This window comes from Sinocyclocheilus grahami, unplaced genomic scaffold, assembly GCF_001515645.1.
Source record: "Sinocyclocheilus grahami isolate Dianchi unplaced genomic scaffold, SAMN03320097.WGS_v1.1 scaffold92.1, whole genome shotgun sequence".
Lineage (NCBI taxonomy): Eukaryota > Metazoa > Chordata > Actinopteri > Cypriniformes > Cyprinidae > Sinocyclocheilus > Sinocyclocheilus grahami.
Window position 1 is genome coordinate 405,093 of NW_015505271.1, and position 22,690 is coordinate 427,782.

Here is a 22,690-nt window from a genome sequence, read left to right on the forward strand (position 1 = left end):
ACCCATTTCTGTCAGTTACCAATTTCAGTGAAAGCCAATATTTAAGAATGCGTACATTTAAGAAAGATGTTTATTTAAACAGCCACAGATAAGCAGTTAAGAAAATTCCTTCTAAATAAATTATTTGGCCTGGAAAAGAAAAATCCCCTTTTATAGCACTAAATTATAATACTGCCAGATCAAACATGCTCCCATGACACATACCGATTCAAGGCTGACATCTTTCAATGAATTTGGAGGTCAAATCAACTCAAAACTGTGAACATGCCCAGAATACTATCTAATTGACGATATGCAAACACAACTGAGCAAACGTTGAACTTGCACAGCAAGTCAGAAGGGTACTGATATTGTGTGCATTGGCAAAGCTCAGTATGTTGTCTCATGAGATGTGAATATGTTTATGCATCAGCAATTATAATTCATATGAAACTTTGATCAAAAAATCGAATTACCTCTAATCAACTGTCAATATGCTGTTTTAACAAAAAATCAAATTAATACATTATGCTCCTGAAATACTAGTGTTATAATCAATAAAAACAGCAAAAAAATAATGTTTATTTTTAAATTAAAAATATGCAATGCAAACGATCAATAAATGTTTCCGGAAAATATTGCTAGTGCTTGGCATCATAAAAACTAGTATAAAAAGTCTCATGCTCTGATTGCCAAGGTTTCCTTAAAGACATGACAGTGACACATGTTTTCATAAAAGTAACAAAAAGTGAAGCTCTACAAAAAAATTACTTACTAATAAAAATATAATTTACACAAGACCAACGTTAGTAATAATTTCAGCAAAGGAGGATCACGAGAAAATGGCTTGCATCACTGATGGGTGAAATACAAACACAACAGACTCTACAGGACAAATGCATATTCCGAACTCATGTGCATTATTAGATAAGGCTGGTCGAGCAGATTCTGCTTCAGTGATAAGGTAACTTTGGCTTAAGTAACTGAAAATATGTTGTTCAATTCCGCGACGTCAAAAACAAACCAAGCTGAAGTCACGCGCAGAAACCTTCCAATTTAAACAGTTCCCAATAAAATGTAATGACGTCGTAATTTTAAAACAAGCCATTCAAAAATATATTTATATAAAAATAAACACGGCCTACATCTGTATAAAATGGTGCTTTTTGAAATCCAAATCAACTCGCCACGGTAACTTCGCGGCGCTCTTCACGAGAAAAAGAAACTTACCTCTTCCGAGTCGTCGATAAATTTGTTGAGTTTCTCGTCATCTTCGAGCAGTTCGTTTAACTGAGTTAAAGTGTAAGAACTCAACTTATTCACAAAGCCAGCCATGTCTGGCACAGCGGTGTCTTTCACACTTCGAACTCAGCGGCTCGCGCTCGGGCTGACTCTGTCTGGGCAAAGCTGTTATTATTTTCAGCCGGAAGACTACAGGAGGAGATGCGTGACGTCAACCGGTACATCGCTGTAAGGTCTCTTTAATTTGATGCTCACAAACCTTCTCCAAAATGATGCATTTCTCATGTCTTTCAAAATGGGTAAAACATACGTTTGTGCGTTACACTGCATAAAACTGATAACATGCTTTTTTTTGTAATAAATCTTTTAGTTGCAAAAAAAATCGCAATCTTCAGTGGTGTTATTGTTAACTAAAAATATATCATAAAATAATACAGGTGAAAGAAAACATTAAACAAAAATTAGAAATGAGAAAACAGAGATAAAATCAGTTTAAATACTAAAAATACAAAAAAAGGATAAAAATATCATTTTAAAAAACTGTCGAAATCACATGACAAAATTCTTTATATTAATAAATACTATAAACTATACAATATTAACTGTATTAGTAGTATATGGGACATTTAAAAAAAATGTTAACAATTATTTGTCGATCAATTCGTTTTTGTTCTTTTTCATAAATAAGTTTAATATGTTTGTACTATTTAAGATATTTAGATTTGAAACAAATAATACAGTACATCAAGTATATATTCCTTAAAGCTTTATTCAAGGCAGTACCCCTGTCTAGTAAACACACTGTTTAACATGCAAAACATGTGATATATCCCAAGATAAGAATAAATAAAATATTTAAAGGGGTCATATGATGCTTTTTTAAAGATCATTATTTTGTGTATTTGGTGTAACAGAATATGTTGACATGCTTTAATGTTCAAAAAACACATTATTTTTCAAATACTGTACATTATTGTAGGTCCCCTATGCCCCGCCTCTCTCAAATGCTTCGTTTTCTACAAATTATATTTCGTTTTAGGGAGGCGTGGCAGAGTCTTAACTTTGATAAAGAATATCTCTTTGGTTTTGAGACTTTAGTCTTTGCAACTTCAGGGATCTTATCTATGCACAATCAGCTTGTAACACTCCAAAGAGAAAGGAAAACTTGAAATTGCATCATATGACCCCTTTAAAAAATCAACCTAGGATTAGGTTAGTGAAGCACATTTCAACTCTTCTTAGTAGTGTCTTAGTAGTGTGCTTCATGCTCAGTGTCGCTACAGTCCTCTGCACTCTCCTTATCTCCTTCCTTCAGCTCCCATGGTGGGGCTGGTGATGGGTGGTGAACATCTGCATCTATTTCAGTCCCCATCTGCCTCTGCACCAGCTTACAGTAGAGGCCTCCCCTGGCCATGAGTTCTGCATGTGGGCCCTGCTCCACCACACAGCCTTTGTCGATCACTAGGATGTTGTCTGCTCTTTCCACTGTGCTCAGTCTGTGGGCAATCACTAAAACCGTGCGTTCTCGCATTAAGTTGTTCAGAGCCTGCTGAACCTAAAAACAAAGTAACAACACAAATGAAGTCTAATGCAAGACTGAAAATGAATGTTCACTTAAGCCACAGACTTTCAATGTAATAGTCATCACTTACTATGTATTCGCTTTCTGAATCCAGTGCACTTGTGGCTTCATCCAAAATGAGAATGCTAGGGTTTCTGATGAGAGCCCGAGCAATGGCAACTCTCTGTTTTTGCCCACCAGACAGCTGAGTGCCCTTCTCTCCAACCCCTATAGCAGACAGAAGACAGAGCAGCAGGATGAATTATTTATTTATTTAGTCATTTATTAGACGCTTTTATCCAAAGCGACTTACAAATGAGGACAACAGACGCAATTAATTGTAGTATTAAAACAACTGAGAACAGATCCAAAACTAAAAGCTAAAACTTGATAAATACTACCTATACACATTTTAAAAATAAAGAGATTAAATAAAAATGACAAATGCATACAACAAAATTTCAAAACTTATCATTTAAATGAAAAACAAAGAATAATGCTAAAAACAATTCAAAATAATAAAGAACAAAAGGTATAAGAGTATAATAATGATTCTAACATAACACGAAGCCAAACACCAAAAAAACAACTACATATGTGTATGTACAACCACACACACATACATATACACTGTATATACAGTATACATACACATTTATAAATTCAATATATATATTATTTAATTTCTATTTAGTTTGTTGAAGTATTAAAATAACTCAAATTAAATAAAAACTAAAAACTTAATAAAAGACCTATTCAGACATAATAAATTCAGACATAATGTAACTAAAATTAAAATAAATAACTAATACAAGTAATTAACTGATAAACTGAATTATCAGCCAAACTCTGTTACAAAATCTTTTTCTGTTTTAGTACACATATCATGTAAAATAAATATAATATTATTAAACAAATAAATACAAAAATATTTAATACATTATAATATAATATAACTCAAATCAACTCAAAGCTGTGAACATGCCTAGAATACCATCTAACTGAACCAAATTGTGGTACAAATAAGTGGAAAAACATCAAATTAAGCTAAATATGTACAGTATATGAATATCTACTGTGGTCATTATGGCAATGCATAAGGCATTAACATCAGAAATGTAAATTTCTGAACATGGCTTAAAATTTGAGTGTTTACACTTATAATGTAAAATTAATATAATATTAATACATTTAAAATAAAAAATAAATACAAAAATATATAATATAGTATAATTTAATATAAATAAAATATATAATATAATATAATAACAAACCAGTTTCATAGCCTTTGGAGAGGCTGGTTATGAAGTCATGTGCATTGGCATTAATGGCTGCTCTGATGACCGCTTCCATGCGAGCTTCAGGTACACCATAGGATATATTCATCTGAACAGTGCGGGCAAATAGAACAGGCTCCTGGCTCACCAGTGCTACCTATTAAAAAACAAAGCACTTACATCTCTAATTTGCTTTTGGTTAGGCCACTTCACCACTATTTGCATTATCAGCAACTACTGCCCTCTTAAGGTCATATAATGTACTACAGGCTGCATTGAAAACAATACAAGTATCGATAAAACTAATTAAAATTCTAAAAGTGTATTTACAAAAATAATGTATCTTTTCGAAATGCAGTATGACAGATCAGCCTCAGCATATATCCCACCTTAGAGTGATAATATTTGTGGTGGTAGGTTTTCACAGGTCGGCCGTCCACTAGCACTTGGCCTTGCTGAGGGGCATAGAAGTTCTCCAACAAACACACACAGGAGCTTTTTCCACCACCAGAGGGCCCTACCAGTGCAGTTACTTGCCCTGGGCGAAGACTGAAGGATACATTCTGAGAAGAAAATGTGGGTTTAGTTTCCTTCTTATGTCTAGGAATTATGTTACTGCTTCACTAGCATATCAGAGAGAAAACAAATAAACGTAGCATTCAAATGCACTTGCAATACACTAACTGCATCGCTACACCCCACTTACGTCAACTGTAGCCAACCTAGTTTAAGAATTACACTCAGGGGCACAAGTAACTGTCATAAAGTATCTCAATAATTCTGTGGTTCATAGGTTATTTCTACCTGACGTTAATCAGGTGTTTAACCTTTGTGTTTTTAGCCAAAATCACTAACGTTAATCAGCCCTTACACATAAATAGGTATGATGCAATAGGATTCCAGCAACAAGCGATTTATCTGTGACAGTGTGGCGCAATGTGACATAATCACAGCCAATGAATCAGAACATATCTTATATGGTCAGAAACAAACAACAATTTGAATTATGCCTGGTTAGGTTATAGTGTTATACTTTGCTGTTAGTCAGTAACCTTCTATCTAAAGTCTACCTTCAGTAAAGAATACCTTTAATATATCCATCTCTGGCCGTGTTGGATATGCAAATGTCACATTTTTGAATTCCACCTGCCCTTCTAATGTCTCTGGAGTTTCTCGACCATCAAGGGTATGTTTAGGTTTCCTGTCAATATATTCAAACACTTTCTCTGCAGCGCCAACGCCTTGCATCAGACCTGTGTACACTGACGATATACTCTGTAAAAAGAACAGAGAGTAAGACTTGGTATTTCAGATTCATCATATGAGTATCACGCACACACATATTAAAAGAAAAACACTATACCTCCAGGGCCTCTCCCAGCTCCAGCTCATAGATGATAAAGGAAATAAGGGTCCCTCCGCTCATCTGATTTGTCACCACTAGGTGGCCTCCATAAAACAGGATTGCTACTTGCAAGGCCAACTCAGAGACCTATAGATAAAAACGTTACAAAAAAAGGAAGGAAGAGAGAGAGAACAAAAATTGGTATCATTGCTCAGACTGACACCAATGATTTTTTTTTTGAATATAATGGTGATAGCCTATTGGCCATTTGCTGTTGATTACATTTTGAATGCTATACATGGCATGCAGGAAAAAAATAGTAGGCTAAATTGTGTGCACGATTTACTATTTCGTTCCCTCGATTTATAAATTGTAGAATGCTGACCATTCTATCAATGAGGCCAAAGAGAAATTTTCAGACTTGAATCTTAAATTGCTTTAAAAATAAATAAAACTGGCAAAAATACAATTAGATCGTAAATCTAATGATGAAATCTACAAAACAAAATGGGTGGAGTCTGTTTGAAGAATATCTAGAAAGTGCTGTGTTGCCTTTCTTTTGTAATTTCTTGGGAAATTATAGGCCTACATACATATTTACAAATATAAGGAACAAAATAACTACGTTTGATTAGGGCTATAATTGCAGCCATAACATTACCTGTATGGTTGGCATCAAAGAACCCAATCTCCTGATGCATTAGTGATCTAAAGAGAAGGTTCCGAAGTCGAATGTTTAACCTGGCAAAGGTGACGGAAAAGACACCTCCACGAAACCCAGTGCCTATGGAGCTACAAAATAAATAAATAAATAAAAATAAAATTGTGATAAATAGCACTACTGTCTATAAAAAATATTAATTGAACTGCTCACCTGACCAAAGCCAAAACAGTGAGATTAATCAATGGTTTGGCGAAATGATCCATGCTTTTCTGGATAACTATGCCATCTATCGCTTGCCCCGTGTAATAAGGTATAAAAGCTTCACCTATGGGGAGGAAAATTAAAGCTGATAAACACTAGAGATGAAAACAATATGTCAAACAATATAATGTGCTAGATGTGCTACCATCTAAGTATGACAAATCAAGCCATTCACAAGCATGTAATAACTAGAGTAAAGATTAGCACAATCATAACACTGCAATGATGTGCAATCTAACTGTACTCAGACCGTTAGGTTTGGAAATCCACAACTGCTGTAGTGAATATGATTAAAATGTATATAAAATGTGTGTATAAAATTATACACACTACTTTTCAAAAGTTTGGTTGATATAATAATACATAAAAACATTGATATAATAATAAAAATGTTCATAAGCATCAAATCGGCATATTAGAATGATTTCTGAAGGATCATGTGACACTGAAGACTGGAGTAATGAATGCTAAAAAAAATTCAGCTTGGCCATCACAGGAATAAATTATATTTTAAAATAGAAATCATTCTTTTAAATTGTAATAATACTTAACAATATTACTGTTTTACTTTATTTTTGATCAAATAAATGCAGCCTTGACATTGGCATAAGATACTTTATGTAAAAAAAAATAAAGACAGTGAGAGGTTGTGTTTTGATAACTAAAAGAAAAATTCCAGTTCCAGTCCAAACTCTCAAAAGCTAGATTGACATTATACGTTAAATACATTTCATAACACTTTACAATAAGGTCTTATGCAGTAAAAATATTTAATGCATCATGTATCACGATTCATGTTGCTGTAAGTGTTCATTGTTAGTCCATTAAAAGCATTGTTGGTTCATGTTAAATATTGTGTTAACTGATGCTAATGTATACAACCTTACTGTACATTTACTATACATTCCATGAGATTGTCTATTAAGAATGACTGCTGGGCCAACATTAGCATTACTTACTGTCACAAATGATAGATAAATAAAAGATTAACTCATAAAATATCACTTGAATTATGATGTTTACTTAATTTATTAAATTTCTTCGAATATTTAAGCCATAACTATGAGAGTGAACTTACACACAGCAGAGAGGAGAAGAAAGAAGAAAGCAATGGCCAGCAAACCAGAGTCCTTCTTACAGTACGACAAGAGACGGCCAATTGTGGCCCCTGAATGGGGATGCTCTTTCCTAGATTTCCTGCTCTTCTTACTGGACTCATCTTCTGTCTCGATGCCATCCACCAGCCTCTCCGTCTCCTCGCTATCCTCTCTTTCAGATACAGCATTGGGAGTCTGTGACAGCAGCTTCCATGAGATCATGATGCCTATTGCTGATGTGCAAGTCCAGGAGAACAAACTTAGGAACCAGGGGGCATACATCAGAGCTCCCTCCTCAGAAAGCATCAACAACTTGGCAAGAGCATAAGTCATGTTGGTAAGGCATACGAGAGAAACCAGTGTACCCATGTTTGAAACCCTTTGTGGACCATCACTCCTGTTATAGAACACCCCGACGGAGGCCCCGAAAAGAAGACTGGCCCGTATGAGAACAGTTCCCCACAAGTCCACTGTTGAGCGGTGTATGTCAAATTCCTCTAATTCATCTGAAAATATATCAAGACTTGATCCATGAACATACAAGACTGTGGTGACCACAACATCCACTAGAGTGAAAACCAGGTTTCCACTAATAATCACAGCAACTTTCATTTTCCTAAACCTGCTGAGGAGCCTTGAAGCTGCTGAAATACAAATGCTCTCGGTAAAAAAATCTATATGGAAGTGAATTCTATATGGCGAGTAAACATTAGTAATGACACGACAGCGACTGACAATGTCTGGAATAGTAATAAAAGGTGCGCGAGTGAAACAAAGTCTATGTCAATGTACCGCGGCAGTCAAGTTGATTCGCTGGCCTGCGCAGCTTGACACCCGGCACTATCACAGACTCATTCATTGGGGCAGTACAGAATACATGAAAATCCCAATATTTCCCGTCTAAAAATCAGCACTTTATTCCCTTCGTAAATCAGCATTCCCGGTACAATAACAAAACTCATCTTAGTCCCATAATTTGCAGGCAACATCCATCGCCTCTCCTTACCGGCGCGGAGCAATGATAGGACGAGGGGGAAAAATACTGCACTGAAGCCCCGCCTCCGTGACAACCGGCCAATCAGAACGGGCTCTGGTCACATTGGTGATGTACAAAAGTTGTCTATTTACATATTTTGAAGGAAAGTTCGTGAGGACATTTTCAAATGGATATAATTGGTTGTATTTGCGTTACAGATGTATAAAGTGAAAACCTAACTTATAAAATAAAAGGCCACTTTTAAACGTGTTCTTCAAAAGTAGCTATACTTCCAGAACTATTTTTCGCAACACACTAAAATACACTTAAGTGCACTGATGTCGTGCTTTAAGAAGTACACTTATGTTGATGCGTTGGCAAAGTACAATTTTTTTTTAACACGTATATTTTAGTTTACTATAAATGCTTATCACAGTTGGCAGAACACTTGTAAAATGAAACAATATATAAATATGTACTCAAGTCATAATCAAGTGGATCAAAAATCAGCTCAAATTCAACTAATTCACATACATCTGCACTATAATTTTTTTTTCTTTTAATTGTAAATAACATGCATTTAAGTGTCTGAAAAATTACATCCAGCTTGCATTTAAGTATGTTCTTTTTAAGTATCTTATTTAAATAGCAAGTCCTCGAAGTATACTAAAGTCGACCTCTTTTACACAAGGTTATAATTTTACTCTTAAATATTGAGGAAAATAATTTTTTTTAAGTAAAAAGTATGAAGAACTTTTATTTTATAGGGAAAGGTGCATTCATATGATTCCTACATTTTATTTTTTATTAAAAAATGTAATTAAAAAAAAGGAACTCTGTGCTATCCTTATTTTATTAATAAGCACAGTTGAGGCTTTGAAGGATTTTTATGGGTTTCTATTGTACCACCATTGTGGCGTTGTTATCAGTGCGTTTTAAAGTTAAAAATAGGTTTTAGCAGCTCTAATAGGTTGGTGTTTATATATTTTACTTTACTTTACTTTTAGTCATTTAGCAGACGCTTTTATCCAAAGCGACTTACAAATAAGGAAAAGTAATTAAAACTAAAAGCTAAAAGTCTATAAATACTATATATATATATATATATATATACACATACACACACACACACACACACACACACACACATTTAAGACAATGAAATAAATTAAATAAAAATGACAAATGCATACAACAACATTTCAAAACTAAAACATTTAAAGGAAAAAATAAATAAAATAAATAAATAAAACTAAAAACAATTCAAAAATATTAAAAGAACAAAAAGGTATGCGTATAATAATGATTCTAACATAACACTAAGCCAAACACCAAAAAACAACTACATGTGTATGTACAGCCACACACATGTACATATTTATAAATACATTATATATATATATATATATATATATATATATATATATATATATATATATTATTTTATTTCTATTTTGTATGTTGAAGTACTGAAATAACTCAAAATAAATAAAAGTAAAACTTAATAAAAAGCCTACATAGACATAATAAAAAAACTAATAAAATGACAACATTACTACAACTGTAACTAAAACTAATACAAATCAAAGTACATTAGTTCATCAGTTATCCTAAAAAAAATAACACTGAGGCAAACACATGCTAAAATAACAACAACTTACTGACACATAGTAAGAAATAGATTATTAAAAAAAACTGAAACAGAAGTGGAAAGAGTATATATACTATAGTATATGTATATATACATAATTAAATGAAGCTAGAAGCTAAAATATCACCTAATGGCGCTGTAATTCTTAATATTTTTAGCAACCAGTTTGTAGCATAAATTTAACAAACAAAAGTTATATGAATTATAAAATATTATTTTAAACGAGAACATGGCATTTCAACATTAAACGGTTTATTTCAGACATGTGGCAGGCTGTCCAAATGATGTCACAAGTAACAAGGTGAGCACAAGCTTATTGCTGCAGTCTGTGGTCACATTCTTGCACCTTCGGGTCAAGCCTCGTTATTTCAAAGCCAAACAGGAAGTTACACGAGATGTGTCACATTGGCCACAGAGTAACTGATTTTAACTGATTAACAAATCCATTTATTACAAATGAAAAGAGTCCTTTATCATAATTTAAAACATAACGGAGCAAAAAGTATTTATGAGATAAAGTCTGAAACTTTATACCTATTTAATGACATATAGAACCTTAAAGTTTCCTTTCCACGCAATGGATGAATAGGTGATTAAGTAAACAATGAAGCACTTTTAAAAAAATGCAGTTTGCAAATTTGGACTCATTATCAAAGACAAAAATAGACACATGGGACATTCTACCAGAAATGTACATTTCCACTTGTAAAAATCTTGGGTGAAAAAAATATCTTATTCTTAAATCTGAACGTTGAGTCATATGGAGGACATGTTAATATATGAAACACATATCGCGCCATCTCAGCATGTTTTAATGATTGAAATAAATACATTTTTATACGCATTTCACTCCCAAAATGTCAGGCCCTGTCACAGACTAATTTGTATATGTTAGAATGGTTTCCTAATGAATTTCTTTGATACAAATAGCATTTTCTTATTGGTCACATGTCCCTGATTGTATCTAACATGGTTTTGTAATTTCTATAAGGAATATAAGCAACTTTTCGGTCAACTGTAGTACACAAAATCACAGAATACCCCGCCAGACACTCATATAGTTGTAAAAAAAACTGCCTTTGCATAGGAAATTTTTTCAAAAACATAGTAGTGGATATATACTCCAACCTTCATCTACACAGTTACAGAGATGAATTCTTCAATATTTCCTCAAATATTACATTTTTATAACAATTTCCTGTGTGACAGGACTGACGGTGCTGTGACAGGACTGACTTTATGGATTTTGTTGATGCAGAAAAAGTTATGTTTTGTGTTCTTTATTTAAGTTTTGATAAGCATTCCTATTTTTAATTATTATTATAATTTTAATGTTAATGTAATATTAGACTATGGTAAAGTTCAGCCAAGGACATATAATAATGGCCTAATTTATTAGAATATGACTGACAAATTAATAAACTAATTTCATTTGATTTCAATATAAAAACATATTTCATTTAACAATTTATTAAAATTCCATTTAACAATAACATGGCCAGATACAATAAAAATAAACAACTAGAATTGCACAATGGCACAAACGCAGACAGGAGTGAAAACAAAATTGTAATGGTACTACTACTATGTTAAAATTAATTTAACAATAACAATTACCAACTTGAATGGCACAAACTCGGACAGGAGTGAAAACAATAACCCTGTGTTGTGCTACGCGTACACGGGTGTAATAAATATAAATATAACTTCATAATATATAAAGTATATTTTACTATGATACAGCAAATGTATAGACATTTAACTGAATAGCACAAAGTAAAGTAACTGTGGTACCACATAATATTACGGCTCAGTAATAACAGGGCAATACTATGGTAATATCTGCATTATTACTTAGGAAATTACATGGTAATAACGGAAATTGCATGTAATTTCCTAGGTAATAATGTAGATATTACCATGGTATCTGTATGAATTGGAATAATTACAGTCTTCATTACATAAAGCTTATATAGATGACAATTACATCTATATATAAAGAGTTTATTTGCAAAAACAGATACCTCAGTTTTTTTAATTTTCAAAAATCATGTTTTTTATTATGTAATCATGTTTTTATTGTGTTAGTTAGCTGTAATTATTAGTTATTTTTTTTTGTAAGGCAGTGTCACAGGACTGTCAGGCCCTCACACACAGGGATGTGACAGGGCCAGACGGTCGGCCATTTTAAACGGCCATTACTCAACCTGCTAGCATGCTAGCATTAAAACTGTTGACATGCAATCAAGGAATTTCAGTAACTTTTTTAGACATGTTTTGGATTTTAAAAAAATTCATTATTTTCTGGGATGTTTTACCGTGACAGGGGCTGACCCTTTAGCTTGTCCTCCTCAAAAAAATCATACAAAAACAAGCTTAAAATCATACAATTCAATGACAGAACTCCGCCTTGATCAGTGTCAGCCTCACCTCAGTCAAATTATGTCACTTCCTTTGAGTCATACCTTTAAAGGCGAATTACACACAGTTTATGTTGAGTTTTATGTAAACGTGACAGGACTGACCGAAAATATGGGGACAGTTGTAAAATAGAATTTATGTATAATTTCATGTTTTTAATCAGTTGATGTGAATGATAAAAACTTAAACTTATTGATGGAGTTTTTTTTTCTAAATAAGTTTTTAGCATAACAAAACTATGAAAGTCCAATTTGGCTGGGGACAAGGACAAGAACAGGATTTGTAATTTTCGAAAGTGTTTTTAATAAATTAAAAAATATCTGAGAACCTAATGAATGACATATTCATTTACAGAACAACTCACAGAAATCAACCATCAGTCAGTTTTAGACATTTTTTGGATGTAATACTTTTTATTCACTGTAACAAGTCAAGGACAGATAATGTACATTTCTGGTAGAATGTCCCACATAATAATGATCTGAAAAAAATCAGTTAAAAAAAACCCCGAACATCTAATTTCTGTGATAATGAACACTGAATATTACAATCTTCATAATTAATATTTACACAACATTCTTTCAGATAATAATACTGAAATCTGTGTTCGTCAGATGACTAAAGCAAATCCAGATAAAAATGTCTTTTGGGACATGAGTCAACCAAGCAAAACAAACTTCTACATCTTTGGGTGTGTAGTTCAGTGACTAAACAAAAACTAAGACTATCATCAGTGTCAATGAGGTAAAATACAATCTTTTAATCTTGCTACATTATGTGCTGAAACAAAGTGAGCATGAGTTCATCTGCTTGACCTGCTCTCTGTGGACCACTTACTGCAGATATCAAGTCTTCAAGCTGTAGCCTATGCAAATACACTTTGCGGATAGTGCTTTATGATTAGTCAAATCAAAAAAAGATTTTCAGTGCACATCAGAGTCTGTTACGAGGATATTCTAAGCCATTCTTCTTGGCTTCGGGTACATTCTGGACTGTGGTTAGGACTGTCTCAACTGGGAAACACAGGTAGAGGCTTTCCTTAAGCTTTTTTGCTGAGGGCGTTTCCTCTGTGAACAATGGGTCCGTCACAGTGAGAGTGATGGAAGGCATATTTCTAGCCGTGCGTTTTGCATTTTTCTTTTCTTGTTTGTATGCGACATTCATATTTGTTACTACCTGTATAGGCAAAAAGAACATTATCAGGAGAATGGTGTGAAATTACAATTTCAAAGCACTAAAATCAGTGTTTCTAAGCTTGTCTGCACTAAAATCAGTGTTTCTAGACATGCTTTTTGAATAAATGCTAGTTGTTAAACATGTACAATAGAACGCTCCAGTCTGTTCTATTGTACCGTTCCAGTCCTCGCGTACCAACGCTCTGCATATTTTGCATGTCTCTCTTATTTAACACACCTGATTCAGATCATCAGTTAGCTCATTAGAAGAGAGCTCCATGCATAAACTTTGTTTCGATTGACATGGTCCCTACAGTGTTCTTTGCTCCCTACTCCCTGAGCATGGGAAATCAGTTGAAGTTTACTTCACTTTGGAACATTCATTCACAGATTTGAGCTATGCCACCAACTGCAGCGTCTTCACTCACATACAGACGAAGCGTACTAGAGAAGTGTGACATAATAGGCCTCTGTAAATAAATACAATTTAAATTCACATCTTGCACACTTTAATGCCCTTTGAATGGAACATATACGTTCCCTTCAAACTGGAATCATGGCGGAATATCCTGTGATGTCCACTTCACAGGGCACTTAAGGTCGGATAGAAGAAACATCTGAAGTGATAAGAGATACATACAAAATGTGAGAGTGGTGGTACGCAAGGACTGGAATTGAGAACCGTACTGTATAAGTAAATAACAGGACTAAGAAAATTTGAACTAAAACAAATGCCCAGACTTTACCATCTGTTTGATGTTATTCTGTTGCTCGTGCATGGAGGAAAGAAAAGCATTTGTGTCCTTTTCATTAACAGTCTCATCCTCCTGGTCTTGATAGCAACTAAGAGGATCAAACTGTGTTTTTAAAAAATGAGAAAGAAAAAGAAGAAATTGATTATTAATAGCAATTCAGTCAGTGTAACTTCTTGCTTATTACCATCTGTGTGCCACGCACCAGCTCTGTGAAGCGAGAGAGAGAGAGAGAGAGTGGGTTCGACCAAGGATGGTCTGCATATAGACCTATCCTATGATCACCTCCTCTGGCTCCTCTTTGTGAGGACGATGTGTGTGACACACAGGACACTTGTGTGTTTCAAGCTTTGTCTGGCTACCTGTTTTTCATCCTGTCAGTGATGTGCTTGTGATAGATAAAGACATGCAGGTGTAAGTGTGGAAATAAGTGTAAACACTTGTGATACTGACGTTGTATCTAGAGGATTGATTCTCACATAAAAATATTGATACCACATTTTTTAACTATTCATTTTCTTATTAACTGTGAAAATGAATGCTCAAAATAAACTTAGTGGGGGTAAAATTAGATTGACAGCTCTCATTAAAACAAAGGGAGCTAACACTGACAGAGACAGAAACATGCACTATATTTCTATATACAACACTAAATTAAAGGCACAGCTAAATGTGGCATTTATTATAATAGGTTCATGTGAAGATTGTTTTAAGTTAACTTTAAAAGTTATAATTTTTTGTAATGTTCTGTAACAGTTTAGGCTTATTGGATGTTAAAATAATGGCACAAATTTTACTGTAATGCTGAATGGCTGTATTTACTCAATTTCTTCCTAGAAATTGAATCCATTTAACAGATATCAGCATCAGTTTTGGAATCGTTGATACTTGCCTTCATTCATAGTGCTTACAAGCAAGTATATGCTAAGATGCCAATAAACAAATGTAAAATATACCGTCTTTATTTTGTTTCTACATTAAGTGTGAAAATATATTTATGATTAAATTCTAATGTTAGGTGCGATTATTTACAGAAAAATTTGTGATTAATTAGGTTTTTTATGGACTACTTTTTCAATAAAGCACACTACTTCTTACATTAAATCATTAATTCATATCACAAAATGATCATATCTTAAAGGTGACATATCATGAAAATCTGACTTTTCCAGGTTTGAAGTGCTATAATCAGGTCCCCGGTGCATCTACCAACCAAGGAAACATGAAAAAGATTAACCCAGTAACTTTGTTTTGGTACGCCTTTTCTGCAAGTGTCTGAAAAAACACCCTTGGTGACGTGGCAAAGGGATCTCATTATAATATTACCGTCCCTTAATCTGTAAGTTTTCACTCACGGCGCCGTCATTTGATTTCGCAAGCGACAACGGTGTACCAGTCCAGTTCTAATGCTAATGTTCTGTCTTTGGCTGCACAGACGAGCACAGAACACTATTTAGAGTCCCAGCCTCAGAGGAGACAAGAGAGCAGTGGATTTATTGATTTATTTACTGTATATTGCTGCCACCACACAGATCTAAAATAAACATGCAATTTATTTCCCAGCTGTTTACCTTCACAGACATAACCGACTGTTTTTGTAACAGCTACTGTTTTTAACAAACTTGTGTGTGAATGAGAACTTTGTTTAGTACTCACATGCTGTGACAGCCGCTTTCTGCCCATGCGCACTCAGAAAACCATATTTCAGAAGTTTAAACTAATATGTTTAAAAACGCATGATTTCAGTGCGATAAACATGATAATCAGAACCAAAACAGATGTTTTTAGCAGGTATGAGCTGTAATGGCACAGCTCTATTCTGGAAAAGGGGGCAGGGAGCAGCAGCTCATTTGCATTTAAAGAGAAAGGCACGAAAAACAACGTGTTTCTGCTTCCACTCAAAATGGGCATTTTCAAAATGATATAATAAATGATTAATGATCTGTGGGGTATTTTGAGCTGAAACTTCACAGACACACTCTGGGGACACCAGAAAGACTTATATTACTAAAAAGGGGCATAATATGTCTCCTTTAAAAGTTAATTTTCTTACCTCACTAGATATGCTGGCGTTTCTGTTAAACATTAAAAAGTGTGGTGTAAATTTTGTTGTAGGGTTGACTGATGTCCTGAAGGTGGCCAAAACTGAATCGAGAAAATCATCCCATTCCACCTGTTTCTCCACTACCATCTGTTTTATGGCATCTCTGAGCAGATTACTGCTGCGATCATACGGGGCGTTCCGCTGCGGCTGGTCTACGGACAACACTCTCTGCGCTATGTTCCACCGGTCACACAGGTGCTTTGTAACCTATAATAATCAATAATAATGCTGTTAAAATACAGTTGAACACCAGTTTTGCATAAAAGGTTGGTATTTTGACAAACTGTTTTACCTCCTCACAGAAGTCAGCACTTTGAGAGCAAAATATTGTCTTTGCAGGGCCAAATCTGGAGGGGGAAAAAATGCATTTTAGCAATAATCAGCATATTTATTCTTCATTAATGGTGCAATTTTATCTCACCTGCAAACAGATGATGAAATGCATCGTGCAACACAGAGACCATCTTTCTTTTGTACAGGAAAGGCCTCTACCCATTTACTGTAGTAATCTGTAATAATAACAATGTGTGTGTTCCCTCCATGTACAGTGCCTGGGAATGGACCTGTTTGTGAAGACATTTGGTTACAATATTTGGGCAAATGTGTGACAGACTAGACTGCTTAAAAGTCCCATCCAAAATTTTACCAATTATTTCAACTGCCAAAATGTCCCAAGGACCGTCCACTTTGATGGGCCGTACCGTTCTAGCCAGGTTTTTATTTCGCTCTGCGTGTTGACACGTTTCGCACACTTTAATCTGAAACAGATGATAGAGTGACTTGTAGATGACGGCATGAATGACTAACATGACAATACCAAACACCTCCATTCCTAAAAGAGTGAGATTGATGACATCCACTGCATACCCAATCCACAACATCCTTGACAATGCCAAGCCAGTAGTATTTACTCTGAATCCTGTGAACAGTCTTCTTCTGTCCCAGGTGATGCCCAATGTCATTGAAGTGACACTCCAGGAATATCTGTCTCTTCCGCTCTGCCTCAATCACTACCTCTCGCTTTTCTTCTTTCTTTGGGCCCACATAATACAACCGGCCATCTATAGAATTGATCATAGAGAAAGGTAAGAGATATCAAAACAAAGCACTAAACAATAAACAAACAATTAAATAAACACATCTAAGTTACTGTTCATTTGTAATGTAAAAAAATGACCTTACTACAAATACACACAAAAAACAGTTTATTGTTCAGCCTGTCAAAGTTAACATAGTAACATGAGAAATGAAAATAAAAAGCTTTCTGTCTTTAAACAATGTTTCCAGGGAACTGATGGAAGTAATCTCCAGAGAGAGTACTGATATTATAACGATTCTGATGTAACATATGCAAGATTTGCTCTCACCGTCAATCATAAATTTCCGAGCATATCTTTTAAGGATTTTCTTGCGAATAGTATTCACGGTTTGAGGATAACAGCCTTCGGCAACAAACGTGTAAATGTCCCCCAGTCTGTTAGAGCAGGACTCCACCACCTCCTCCTCGGCAACTGGCAACGAGTCCACACTCAACATTCTGCTGCCAATATACGCTCGCAGGCTTTAAATACATACCAGATGGCACAGCTAAATAACTATCCAATTTTAAATTAAAAACTACAGGGGACAAGTAAAACGTGTTTCTGAACAACTCGAGTTTTGCCTCGAATTTGCACACTCACACACAATAACAGTCAGTCGGACGGAAGGAATTAAGTGACGTACCAGGATGTAAACATTACTTTTATCACTCTTTTGAGATAGGAACTCATGCAAGATATGTCTCGAATATTTATACTCATCTACACAGAAAAATGTAGCATCATTAAATCTGATTATTTTAATTATGTATTTATTTTAGTGAAGCAGTTTGTTTCTTTACGGACATATTTCTGGTTGTTCCAAAACATTCCGTGAGTGGGCGGAGCTCTGAAGAGATTGACAGTTCTGGTCTAACCCACCGGGCTCGAGAGTTGTATAAACAGCTGTTAGACCTGTATAAATATATAGCAGTATGTAGTTAGAATTACACAATCTGTATTAGTCAAATCTGAAAACACTATGGAGAGATTTTACACGTGCAGTTGTTTTTTCAGAGATAATATTTTTCTTGAAGAATACAAACTTCACGTGCGTTTCGTTTCGGAGAACCAGTTCAGGAAGGACTATCAAAATGTAAGTTCTTTGGACAACAACAATGTCAAATGTCTTCATGTTAAATACTTAGCCATTGTGTCTGTACACCACTAACATTTGCTTAAGATCCTCAGATCCCTGGGTTGTGTGTCTGAATCTCAGTTCAGAGACGTGCTTGGAAAGGTGAGAGAGCAGAATTCATTCTTGTGATAACGATGGACATCAAGGCTGTAAAGAGGGTGGTTATTTACTCAGTCGTCTATTTATAGATTCATGCGGAAATCGAGAGACGCCAGCATTATGAATTGAAATCGGCAGAGAGAGCAGCTACCATCAAGGAGATTTATACACCTCTACATCAACATGTTTATTATTTACAGGTACTTCTATTCAGCAGTGCAGGTAGTCTATGATTCAGAATCGTTCACTGATCTATTATAATATCATCTATCCCATGCAAGGAGTCATTCCTGGCCCCAGAGTTTTTACAGTTGGTAAAATACTGTACTTCTACTGATGCAACCATGGAAGGACTGATGAATCTCATTCAGACAGAGGCAGGTGAGCTGCTTCTTTTCTCAGTTTCCAAATTATGGAAATTATTATAATTATACATGATACAGTAAATAAATCCACTGCTCTTGTCTCCTCTGAGGCTGGGACATTATGGAAAAATGATGCCAACAAATTGTATATTTTGCAGCACCAAGGGTCTTCCGATTCCCGGTGTTCCGAAAGGAATTCTGCAAGGACTTTATAGAAGAGCTGGAGCATTTTGAACAGTCTGACGCACCGAAGGGCCGGCCGAACACCATGAACAATTATGGAGTACACATTTTTATCATAAACACTTAACCCAGATTGTGTGATTGATATTGCCATTAAAAGGCAGACTAATATTGTTCTTTGTTTAATAATAATCTGACATCTCTCTCAATGAATACAGATTCTCCTCAGTGAACTGGGCTTTGATGAGAGTTTCATCATCCCACTGAGGGAGGTCTATCTGCATCCACTCACGGCTCTGCTCTACAGCGACTGTGGAGGAAGCTGTCTGGACAGTCACAAGGCTTTCGTGGTCAAGTATGCTATGCGTGAAGACTTGGACCTTAGCTATCATTATGACAACGCTGAAGTCACTCTCAATGTATCACTGGGGAAAGAGTTCACGGAAGGGAACCTGTTCTTTGGAGACATGAGACAGGTGCTGGGAGTTATAGTTTATAATAAGAGCTTGAAAATGATCTGATGATTATAATATATTTTTGAGAATTCGCACACAGTTTTTGGCCTGTCAAACTTGAGATATTAATAACTCTTTATATCAATATTCAAGCTTCTACATCTAACTATATATATATATATATATATATATATATACACACACACACACACACACACACACACATCTGGCCTCTCAAAATTAACAAGTTAATAGTCTAATTAAGCGCTAATATTGGGTAGAAAAAATGCTTAATACAACATAATACAAACTGAATATTTTCTTTCTGAGTATTTTCTAGATTAAATATTTAAAATTTAGTATAATACATTTTAAATAGATTTTATAATAGATATAGTAATTTGCTATGGCTTTATGTGCATTAACAATTTAAATGTCAGTTATTTACTTTTGGAAACCACATGCATAATATCATGCCTAATCATTTTCACACGCTAACCAGTACAAATCAGTGTATATATATAGAAAAGGGGAGTCCTTACTTAAGGGGCCTTTGCATCAAGACGTTTGGAAAACCTGATTTAATGTATAATCTTAATGCATACAGTCAGTTGAATAAAATAAAATGAAATATTATCACATTCACCATTCAACCCCCCCTAAAAGCACAAGCGAACACTTTCTTCAAGAAGAGATTTTATTTCATGATTATAGTTCACTTTACAAAGGCATTGAATCTTTTGGATGAAACAGTGGGCAGCACAAGCATGCAGCCTAGTAATACATGTTAAGGGTGTATTTACAATGTCCTGATCATGTACGTTTGTTTTAGGTGCCTCTGAGTGAGACGGAGTGTGTGGAGGTGGAGCATCATGTAACTGAAGGTCTGCTTCACAGAGGCCAGCACATGCACGGAGCTCTACCCATCTCCTCAGGCACACGCTGGAACCTGATCATATGGATGCGAGCTTCACATGAGAGGAACAAACTCTGCCCTATGTGTGGTAAGAGACCCACACTAGTGGAGAGTGACGGATTCAGTGATGGCTTCACCATGGACCCTGACGACACTAGTAGTACATTGTCATGTTCTTTAACATGATGTTGTTCAATGCATATGGATGCTGTTCTAAAGATTTTTGTCTAATTTATTGTACTCTGTTTAGTGGGTCAGCAATCGGTAAAATGATGTTGGTGCCTTCTTCAAAATCAGTACTAAAGGTATAAGAGTTGATTTATGTTTATGGGTAATTTTGACTGTAAATGACCTGATTAAATATCCAAATGATTGTAAATGTAGTGGTTTTAAACCTGCTATTGATGTTAGTCAATGTCTTATTTTAGGATGAACTGTTAATATATACAAGGAATTTGAGATGTACATTAAAATAAATAAACAGACAAACAAACAAAAATAAGAATAATAATTGGTATATGGCTTATATGTACAAAAACATTAATTTCAGTAAATATTTTTAATCTGCCACGCCCACCTCATTTCCTTGACCAAAATGCAAGTTGCCAGGAAACAGAATTATTGCTTATAGCAATACTAACAGAATTATTATTTTGTAAAGAACCTTATAAAAAGTTATTTTTTTTATTCCTACAGCGGTTAAATCTCATGTTGGCCAATATCCATCATTTGCAACCTTTCCATTTACACTTATTCATATACAGAAAAAAACATCCAACATACACGGAACACAAGTCACACAAACATTCTGAAACCTTCGGGCCAAAATCTGTTTTGTTTGCTATTTCAGAGCTTGTTCTTTGGTTGTTTCTTTTCCCCAACTTTGATTTTTGAGTGTTATAAGCAGGACAACAAAGGGAAAGGAAGGAAAAGCATGACTGTTCAGAGAAAGGCAACACTACTAGACCCAGAGGTAGCAGTTACAGAGGGAAAAAAAATCATAATTGTTTATCCCTGTAATCATCATATCAAAGGTACTTGAATCTTGAATATAAAGTTGACCTAGTTTTCTAAAATGAAAATACAAAAAGTTTTCACTGCATATATATATAAACTGATTTTGTCTCAAATATATTCTCATTTGTAGTAAGAAAATAATATTTCTGCCTTCACATTATATATGGTGTTATATTGATTCCAATTAATAAAATTTTCTGCAATTACAGCTGTTTTTTTTTTTTTTACTTAGAAACAAAAATGATGTTTAATGCATTAATAGCATATCGTTATGTCTATCCATAAAGTGCTGTCTGATCCGTTCTGTATATCATAAGTGAACATGAACGTGTGTGTTAGCGACACAGGATCTTCAAACAAGCTGAGACGGAGCGTGCAATGTTCCACACTGCACAACTGCAGAACCGACATTATAGCGTTGTTTCGCTGCTCATGTCCCTGTGATCTCTGTGTCTGCCTCTAGGGTTAATATCTGTGTCGTCATAGTCCGACTCCATCTCAATCTTCACCTGGGGCACGGGGCAGGACATCCCTCTGGCCATTGGCATCGCCGGGGACGATGGACAGGAGATCTTCAGATGCAGAGTGATGCTGTGGAATGGCAACTTCCAGTTACAAGAGTGAGGAGGAGTAAGAGGCGAGGGCAATTACAGGAAGGAGGAACAGCTGAGGAGCAGTCTGTATTAAGATGTTAGATGCAGGTGACTGCACAAGTGTTTCAGGGGAAAGAATGTGGATGAGGACACCCGAATCAGGAAGAAGGCTCAGTATGCTTGCCCTAGGTTAAGGAGATTATAGTGTTTAAATGTGATAAATACCAGGGCAACTATTGTATACCTTAACAATAAGGTTCTGCATTAGGAATCATGAAATAATTTTGGTTTTTGGTTAATGTTCATTTCTATATCAGACATTTATAATCTATTTTTAACA

At 34.9% G+C, this 22,690-nt stretch overlaps 3 protein-coding genes across 5 annotated transcripts in view; 1 reads left to right on the top strand and 2 right to left on the bottom strand.

Moving 5' to 3' along the window:
* The window catches only part of LOC107587312 (vacuolar protein sorting-associated protein 37B-like), a 12,269-nt gene extending 10,875 nt beyond the window's left edge, over positions 1 to 1,394 (bottom strand). The window contains exon 1 of the mRNA XM_016275029.1: positions 1,210 to 1,394. Within this exon, the coding sequence (XP_016130515.1) occupies positions 1,210 to 1,314 (105 nt within the window). The 5' untranslated portion in view covers positions 1,315 to 1,394. The remainder of the gene's footprint in view (positions 1 to 1,209) is intronic.
* Positions 1,395 to 2,442: 1,048 nt separating this feature from the next.
* On the bottom strand, positions 2,443 to 8,049 carry LOC107587418 (ATP-binding cassette sub-family B member 9-like). Its single transcript, XM_016275219.1, has 9 exons — positions 7,408 to 8,049; positions 6,279 to 6,393; positions 6,052 to 6,196; positions 5,423 to 5,551; positions 5,146 to 5,334; positions 4,449 to 4,622; positions 4,057 to 4,216; positions 2,874 to 3,010; positions 2,443 to 2,776 (listed from the first exon to the last, which is right to left on the bottom strand). Exons 1-9 carry the CDS (start codon positions 8,036 to 8,038, stop codon positions 2,471 to 2,473), a joined length of 1,986 nt encoding a protein of 661 aa, XP_016130705.1. The 5' UTR covers positions 8,039 to 8,049; the 3' UTR covers positions 2,443 to 2,470.
* Positions 8,050 to 18,454: 10,405 nt separating this feature from the next.
* On the top strand, positions 18,455 to 22,690 carry ogfod2 (2-oxoglutarate and iron-dependent oxygenase domain containing 2). 3 transcript variants are annotated; one of them, XR_001609461.1, is made up of 8 exons: positions 18,455 to 18,680; positions 18,768 to 18,824; positions 18,911 to 19,021; positions 19,103 to 19,202; positions 19,345 to 19,469; positions 19,588 to 19,845; positions 20,657 to 21,774; positions 22,221 to 22,259. XR_001609461.1 is itself a non-coding variant. In XM_016275027.1 (8 exons), the coding sequence occupies exons 1-8, from the start codon at positions 18,567 to 18,569 to the stop codon at positions 22,241 to 22,243; spliced, it is 960 nt and encodes a 319-aa protein (XP_016130513.1). In that variant the 5' UTR covers positions 18,455 to 18,566; the 3' UTR covers positions 22,244 to 22,690. The 3 variants fall into 3 exon arrangements, 2 of the variants coding, with proteins under 2 accessions (XP_016130513.1, XP_016130512.1); XM_016275027.1 differs by having other exon boundaries at positions 20,657 to 20,828; positions 22,221 to 22,690; XM_016275026.1 differs by lacking the exon at positions 22,221 to 22,259 and having other exon boundaries at positions 20,657 to 22,151.